The sequence below is a fragment of the Cicer arietinum genome, chromosome 4 (assembly GCF_000331145.2).
Source record: "Cicer arietinum cultivar CDC Frontier isolate Library 1 chromosome 4, Cicar.CDCFrontier_v2.0, whole genome shotgun sequence".
Lineage (NCBI taxonomy): Eukaryota > Viridiplantae > Streptophyta > Magnoliopsida > Fabales > Fabaceae > Cicer > Cicer arietinum.
In genome coordinates, this window is record NC_021163.2 from 64,978,824 (window position 1) to 64,986,155 (window position 7,332).

A 7,332-nucleotide genomic window follows, 5' to 3' on the forward strand; every position below is an offset into this window, starting at 1 on the left:
ATTACGATAATTATTAGACATATTTATTAGTTAATTAGTGGTACAAGTGAAGTCCAATAGCTAGTTAGTATATTTAGTTATACTAATTAGTTGTCACATATTAATTATATAAATTTCATGTATTATTTGATGTACTTAAATAATTATCTCATTATTCAATGTGATTTTAAATATTTTTGTCTCATATATAATCTTTATCTAAAATTATAATAATAATGTATCTAATAAAGTAAGATCAAGTTAGGATAAATGATATTTTTTTAAGTAAAAATACACAGAGGACTCAAATTGAATTAGAGGAGTCTAGAGTATTTTGACAATTAAAGAATAAAAAATTGTCGTAAGAGATAGCTTAATTAACAAATAATAAAATTGATAACATTAATACTATATTTGAAGTTCAACACTGAAGCATGCAGTTATATGCAAGTTTGAGATAATATTTTAATCGCATTGTACATACAAAAAAATAAAAGATTGGTACATATTTTTATTGAAAATGTATTTATGCATTTGGAGTTGTGGAAAACTCGAATGAAACGACATCTTGAAACAGTTGAGGAAACTCTGAAGACAGCCAATCACACGGCGACATGTTTTCTTCCATAGAAATATAATTACAATTAAATAAATAAATAAATAAATAAAATTAAAATTGAAGATTCACGTTCTCCCAGACATTCAATTTGGTTATTTTTGTTCCAGCACACTCGTATAGACCAGGTTTGAAAAAAAAAAAAAGAAGAGGATTCAATATTTCAATCTTCAACTCCAAGGCGAGGCGAGGTACCACTGTTATTTTTTCTTCGTTAAATTTCTAAACCTTCATTCTTAGGGTTTTAGTTTTGCAATGTTTCATGCGATGATGATGGCGATTACATTTTACTCTTTGTTTTATTTCGTAATTTTTCCTTCAACAGTACAATTTTGAATCGATTGTTGGGGGTATATGTACATGCAGAGGGGTTCCGTTTGTGTCGTGCACGCAGTATTCATGTTGTTTGGATCAAAATTCAATTCCAATTCAAAATTAAGTTGCTTTTGTTTTATTTCTTATGTTTTTTTTTTATTTGCAAATGTTAATAGTAATGTTAATGTGGGGATTCAAGGCCAATTGGGGTTGACATGAATGATTTGTTGTGACTTATATGGTTGAATTCAAGTGTGAACGTAGTCCTACATCGGTTAGGAATGACGTAAATATTATATCTATAAGACAGACTCATATACCATATGTGTTAAGGTTTTGAGTGGAGAGGTGATGTCTAAATCTCTTATTGGTTCTGGATCATTAGCTCATTGTTGCTCTTGACTCTATGAAACTCCTCAACAAGTGTTATTTGAGTTGGCTTGATTTATAACAGTGGTGCAAATATAGTGATCACTATATATAAAAAAAAGTGTCCCATAATCTAAATTTTCATTTATAAAGAAAAAGTGTGGGGATTCAAACCCACTCCCATGGTTGTATTGCTTATGTACTCATGTCTTCCCCTTTCTTCCTGAAAAAACCCTTCTTGTTCTCATTCTTTTAAACTAACATTGAATAGAGTAGCTTATGACTGTTTGACAAGTTTTTTGAAACAGAGTATCTTATTGCCTTGCTTATCCAACCCAGATTTTCTGCATTTGAAAATGAAGCTAATACATTCAGTAAATTTGATCGGGAAATTGGATGACTTGCATTCTGAGTTTGTGTTTCGACTCTGTTTTGAAGTTACAGTTAAGAAATCTAATCTTCATTCAACAATTCCAATTTACCGAGTGTGCTAACTAATCTACGCCTATCTTTCCCCGAAGCTAACTGACAGATTTCTAATACAATGGCTCAGACTTACTGAACACACTAACTTCATCATTTATTGACTGCTGGAGTTCTGTGTTCCTGTTTTTATCACGGGGATTCTTGCATGGATCTAGAATATACGAACCCCGTGAAATTTGTATGCATGGATCTGCATAGATTCATGCAAGGATCTCTACTTGGTCATAAGCCATGTATAAGGGATTTCCATCCTCATGTGGTTGTGAGATGAAAGTTTTAATGAATCTAGGACTTGTTATCTGGAAATATCCTTTCTCTTTTCTAAATTACGACAGATATTGCTTTATTTGTATTTATCCTAAGTTTCTAACATATTTATTATTTAGTAAGCTGCTAGTTATCACTATAACTAGGGTAAATTTTGTATTAATAGGATTTGAGCATTGAATTAAAATATACAGAATAAAGGTAGTTTCTTGTTGTAAAGGAAGATGTTCAACATGAGTTTAATTGATAGATATGTAGTATTGGAACAGGGTACCTTTCCCCTACACCCCTTGGTTCGATGTTTCAATATAGTATAGCATTTTCATGAAATGAAGAAAAAGATAGAAAATAAAAAGTTATAAAGAATAGAGAGATGTAAAATTGGACGTTGTAATCTCTTTCTTTTTATTTCCTGTCTTACTGCGTAGTTAACTTGAGAGTAACTGTTGTTGAACTGATTATGTAGATGCTAGTGAGGATAAGTTCTCACTTATATCTGCACATAATTGGACTCTTGAATCCTCCCTAGCTGCACATATTAACCTTTCCTATATTCCTTTTTTTTTAAAATAGAGGTTGTCATTTTTCCTTTTCAAATAAAATTTGGTGGCAACTTTTGTTTTAGTTACTTTTGCTGCATCTCTTGTCATGGTGCCATATGAGATAATTGTGACTCTATTGTAAAAATGAAATTGTTGATCTTGACTTGGGTAGGTATAATCTTTTAAGCAATGAATTTTTCTTAACTTTTAGTGTAATAAATGCAAAAAGTATAGATTATTGAATTTTAGGCATTCATACAGGTGTAGATGGAACTTGAACCCAGTAATCAACCCAAGCAAGAGCGTTCAAGGACAAGATGGACAGCATCCCTTGACAAGATATTTGCAGACCTTGTTGTCAAGCAGATTCAACTGGGAAACAGACAAAACGACGTTTTTGACAAGAAAACCTGGAATCACATTCGTGATGAGTTTAACAGGCAAACAGACCTCAATTTCAACAATAATCAATTGAGGAAGCATCTAGATGTTCTTCGGACACGCTTCTATAATTTGAAATCTACTAATGATCAAAATAATGGCTTTGTAATAGATGATCCCGGTTACATTGGCTTCGAACACTGGGAAGACATAGTGGTAAGTTCCATTCTTTATAACAAAATTTCCATGTGCATGTAACATCGACTGTCGATTTTCTCATCAATGATTGAGATTACTTATTTTACTCTTTAAATCGAGTTGTTTACTTCAAAGGAACAAAGTCCAATTTTAATATGAATCTGTTATGTTTTCTGTACAGGCACAGCCTAGGAATGAAACAGTTAAAGGGAAAGATTGTCCGATATATGAGCAACTCTGCACAATATTCATAGACTCACCCGCCGATGGGAAGTATGCTCAATCTAGTCATTATGAAGAGATAGATAAATCTGTCGGTATTGACGCTGCTACTTTGACTTCATGTCCAGATATTGGGGTCTCACATTATGAAATTCTATCATCATCAAAATTCATTCCAGGGAATATATCAAATGTTGAGAAGGTAACCAAGAATTCTCTTGATAGGAAAAGGAAACGTCCTAATGAAACACAAACTACTAGTTTGGATCAAGACACATGCAATGCTATGGCAGAAGCTTTGTTAGAGATGGTTGCTGTTTCAAGATTAAGGGCAGTTGTGTCAAATGTAAGTGATGATAAATTTTCCATAACAAACTGCATTAGGGCTCTGGATGAAATACAAGGCATTGATCAACAAGTTTACTTTTCTGCACTGGACCTCTTTGAGAATCCTAGTTTAAGGGAGACATTCATTTCTTTAAAAAGTGTCAAGATAAGGTTGACATGGTTACAAGGAAAGTGCAGTAAAAGTTCTTTCCGTTAGTAAAGATTTAAGCCATTTTGAAGTTGGCTTCATTTACTTAGGCTATAGACTGATAGTATACCCTTCTTTTTTGTTTTTCTGTAAGTATTTTTGTTTTATCTCTTGCAACCCTTCATAAATCATAACTGTTTATTACAAGTGCCATTTAATCAAGAACATGATTACCGTATCATTGATACCTGTTAATTACATGTAAACAAGTGCCATCTTTTGCAAATTTTTACGCTATGTTTACGTAGTATCAAAAGCTAATACCCGTACCTTCATTCAGAAGTAGTATCAAAAGCTAAGGATATACACCATGTTTTTTTATAGGTCTAGTTACACATCTTTCCTTTGCTAATATAAAAACAAAGTTTTCAATTTAATCTCTGTATCAGTGCATCTTGTAACTTATCATGGTGGATGAATGCATAAGAAAACTTATTCTATTCTCTTTCCAATTATCCCAAGTAAAAAGTGGAAAACCATATCAACTCGACAGTCATAAAATCTATCAGAGACGAGGAGAAATCGATTTTATATTTCATTCTTAGAGTTCCATAAAACATAATGGACAATCAATCAAAACTCAAAGCTATCCTTAATACTCATCATCACTTTTGCTGTAATCAAAAGCTAAAATGGCATGGCTTCTAGCAATTTCTGGCTATACCATAGAGATTATCTCTCACTTAAGAGACTAATTATGCCTCTAGTTTCTTTATTACAATGGCAATACAACATTTTTGAACCAATAACCTTGTTCAATTTAGTACTATAGCTTATTATGCTTATAACTTTTGTAAAGAAGTAATAATATTAGCCGTTTAAGATAAGTCAACTCTAGTAAACAAAAACAAATCTAACATCAATGAGACCATATACATAACAAAATCCATTCTTTACAGCCGGAGATTTATGGTAAATAATGTCAACAAATGCCAAAATTTTAGAGATAGGTCATGAAAGGGAGTGAGTGGCCTAATATCACTGGTTAAAATTGTAAACCAGATGAAAGCATCAAGCATGATTTTGATAGTTGTATTTGGTGTGTACAGAGACCAAAGAAATTGAAGGAATACATTAACATCACAATTAAATCCAAAATCAGTGCCGCCCAATTTTAGCTTGTCTCAGTCATCGTCTTTGAATTCTCTGATAAAAGATTAAAACAAAATAGTGTTAACAATACAAAACCAAAAGATTCCTAGACCAACTTTTCAAATTACCAAAGATTTAATTGCCAATGGTGATTAACATGTTTTCATTGAAGAAACTTATATGATGCAATCATTCCTTGTAGCCTTACTGCTATTGCAAACATGTGCCAAATGAAAAAATTATCATGGTACGCATAAGACTGTAGAAACCCTTACCTACGGTCGAGGTAACGAGGTTGAATTCCAGATCCTTGACAAGTCGTGCATGTCAGTGAACCAGCACCGTCACAATTTATGCAACGAGAGACCTCCTTCTCGGCCCCACCAAGTTCAACTGTCACATTTCCAGTTCCCAAACAAAATCTGCATTTCTCTGGAGAGAATGTAACCATTTCATACATAGATTGGTTAAAGAATAAATATCAAACAATTGAATTGTGAATTTCACAAACAGATTCATATATGAATTCTTAGGTAACTTGTGGAAGACAAGGTGTCTTTTGAGATTCACTTTCACACCTTAGCACTAAAACTGAGACATATCTTAAGGTGAGAATGATTACTCTAGAATGCAACTCCATAACAATGAATCCTTTCACTATGTGGAACTGAATTGATTATATTCACAACCTAATGTCTAGAGACTAGCAGAAACCAAAATGAGAAGCAATTAATCTAATTAAACACCTCCGCACCCCATTGCCTTAGAGCGCATGAAACACTTCTAGAAAAAGAAATACTTAAAGAATCTTACAATAACTATAAATTTATTTAAATAGTATCTTCTTTTGTAAGTTGAAATTAAATTATGCATTTTAATCATTTTGTCTTGAAGTTCTAACATATAACTTATTCTCAAACACTATAAACTATGTAACGCTAACACTTCAGATGTCCAACACACACCGACAAATGTAACTACATTCAATCACTTATATTTTCTTAAATTAGTACTAGTGTCTATGTTTAAGTGTCAGTGTTGTATCCAATGTCTATGGCATTTTTCATAGCCTATAAACTTATAAGGAATTTTTTCGTGTAAGTCAAAATATGATTGACATATTTAATTGAGAAGTTCCAATGAATTAGAAGCTAAGCCAAACTCTGAATTAGTTTGTGACCTGCCTCAGTAATGCTCCATTCATAAAATTATCCTAGTCCAAGTATCAAGTATCAATAGTCTTAACAGAATATGCAAAATATTTATATTAAGCATGAACAACAGAAAAATATATATAAATTTTGTATTGATCAAATGAGAAAAATGATTACAATAATAAGTATAATGAAACTTGTATACCCAAATTAGAACAACTAATTTTTAACTGGACTAACTAACTTGTTACTAACTCCTAAATAAAATAACTAACTTGTAACTAATTTTACGTCTCTGGTACATCTTAAAGTGTAATGATGAAATTGAAGAGAAGTATAATAATACTTACGAGCTCCAGATCCATTGCATGGGAAGCAGGGCTGCGTGTTATCTCGCTTGGCCTGCAACAAAAAATAAGGTATATATTAATATAATATATTTACATGTAATATGATATAGTTGAATACAAAAAAAAAATGTAATATGATATAGTAATAGTAATAAATAAATGGTAAAAACAGTTTACAGCATTATCAATTTGTGTTTCATAGAAGACTGGAATGCCAATCCCAACAGCAACACTCAAGACACCAACAGTTATAGCCACTACCTGAAAACAACAATAACATTCATAATTTAAATTTAAAATAAAAATAATAATAACAAAAAAGGAAAGAAATTAGATACCGTGTTTTGATCAAGTTCAATAGCTCTAATACGTGGATAAAATGTGGGTTTTGGTTGAATTATAGTTGTATTTGAGGGTAAAGTTTTGGGAGAGAAAGATTTAAGAGGTGAAGTAAGAAAGGAAGAATGGAAGTGAAGAGAAGAAGCTAGTGTCATTTCTCACACACTTCAATTTCAACTAAGTTATGAATGTGAGGCAATGGAATGAAACTCACAACAATAGAAAATTAACATCATCATCATCATCCATTCGGTGCTGGAGCTGTCACAACCACATGGTAAATGCTTCCATCTTCCACGTGGCACCATTCTCTCCATTTTTCTTATTGGGTTGCATAAGCCCATCTCTTTCGAAAGCCCAAAACTTTGCAATTATCCAATGAGCTATCTTGGGCCTTTCTTTGCTTTACACTGTGTTGGCATGTTGAAAATTTTATCTTGTACCCCCATTATTTGATCTATAACCCCATAAATTTTCAAAATGCTAA

The 7,332-nt window shown here is 32.1% G+C and overlaps 2 protein-coding genes across 4 annotated transcripts; one reads left to right on the plus strand and one right to left on the minus strand.

The window, feature by feature from the left end:
* The first annotated feature begins 586 nt into the window (after positions 1-586).
* LOC101511337 (L10-interacting MYB domain-containing protein-like) lies at positions 587-4,091 on the plus strand. 3 transcript variants are annotated; one of them, XM_027333356.2, is made up of 4 exons: positions 587-786; positions 1,588-1,722; positions 2,836-3,171; positions 3,335-4,091. In XM_027333356.2, the coding sequence occupies exons 3-4, from the start codon at positions 2,842-2,844 to the stop codon at positions 3,917-3,919; spliced, it is 915 nt and encodes a 304-aa protein (XP_027189157.1). In that variant the 5' UTR covers positions 587-786; positions 1,588-1,722; positions 2,836-2,841; the 3' UTR covers positions 3,920-4,091. The 3 variants fall into 3 exon arrangements, with proteins under 3 accessions (XP_027189157.1, XP_027189158.1, XP_004499242.1); XM_027333357.2 differs by having other exon boundaries at positions 1,619-1,722; XM_004499185.4 differs by lacking the exon at positions 1,588-1,722 and having other exon boundaries at positions 593-786.
* A 673-nt stretch (positions 4,092-4,764) lies between these two features.
* Positions 4,765-7,099, minus strand: LOC101511885 (protein SPA, chloroplastic). Its single transcript, XM_004499187.4, has 5 exons — positions 6,845-7,099; positions 6,684-6,767; positions 6,507-6,558; positions 5,278-5,434; positions 4,765-5,056 (listed from the first exon to the last, which is right to left on the minus strand). The coding sequence occupies exons 1-5, from the start codon at positions 6,998-7,000 to the stop codon at positions 5,035-5,037; spliced, it is 471 nt and encodes a 156-aa protein (XP_004499244.1). The 5' UTR covers positions 7,001-7,099; the 3' UTR covers positions 4,765-5,034.
* Between the last annotated feature and the right edge of the window lie 233 nt (positions 7,100-7,332).

Coding starts and splice junctions, on each gene's coding strand:
- LOC101511885 (XM_004499187.4), bottom strand. CDS start 7,000: ATGACACTAGCTTCTTCTCTTCACTTCCATTCTTCCTTTCTTACTTCA. Junction 6,768..6,844: donor TTGAACTTGATCAAAACACG/GTATCTAATTTC, acceptor TGTTGTTTTCAG/GTAGTGGCTATAACTGTTGG. Junction 6,559..6,683: donor AAACACAAATTGATAATGCT/GTAAACTGTTTT, acceptor TTTTTGTTGCAG/GCCAAGCGAGATAACACGCA.
- LOC101511337 (XM_027333356.2), top strand. CDS start 2,842: ATGGAACTTGAACCCAGTAATCAACCCAAGCAAGAGCGTTCAAGGACA. Junction 3,172..3,334: donor AACACTGGGAAGACATAGTG/GTAAGTTCCATT, acceptor TTTTCTGTACAG/GCACAGCCTAGGAATGAAAC.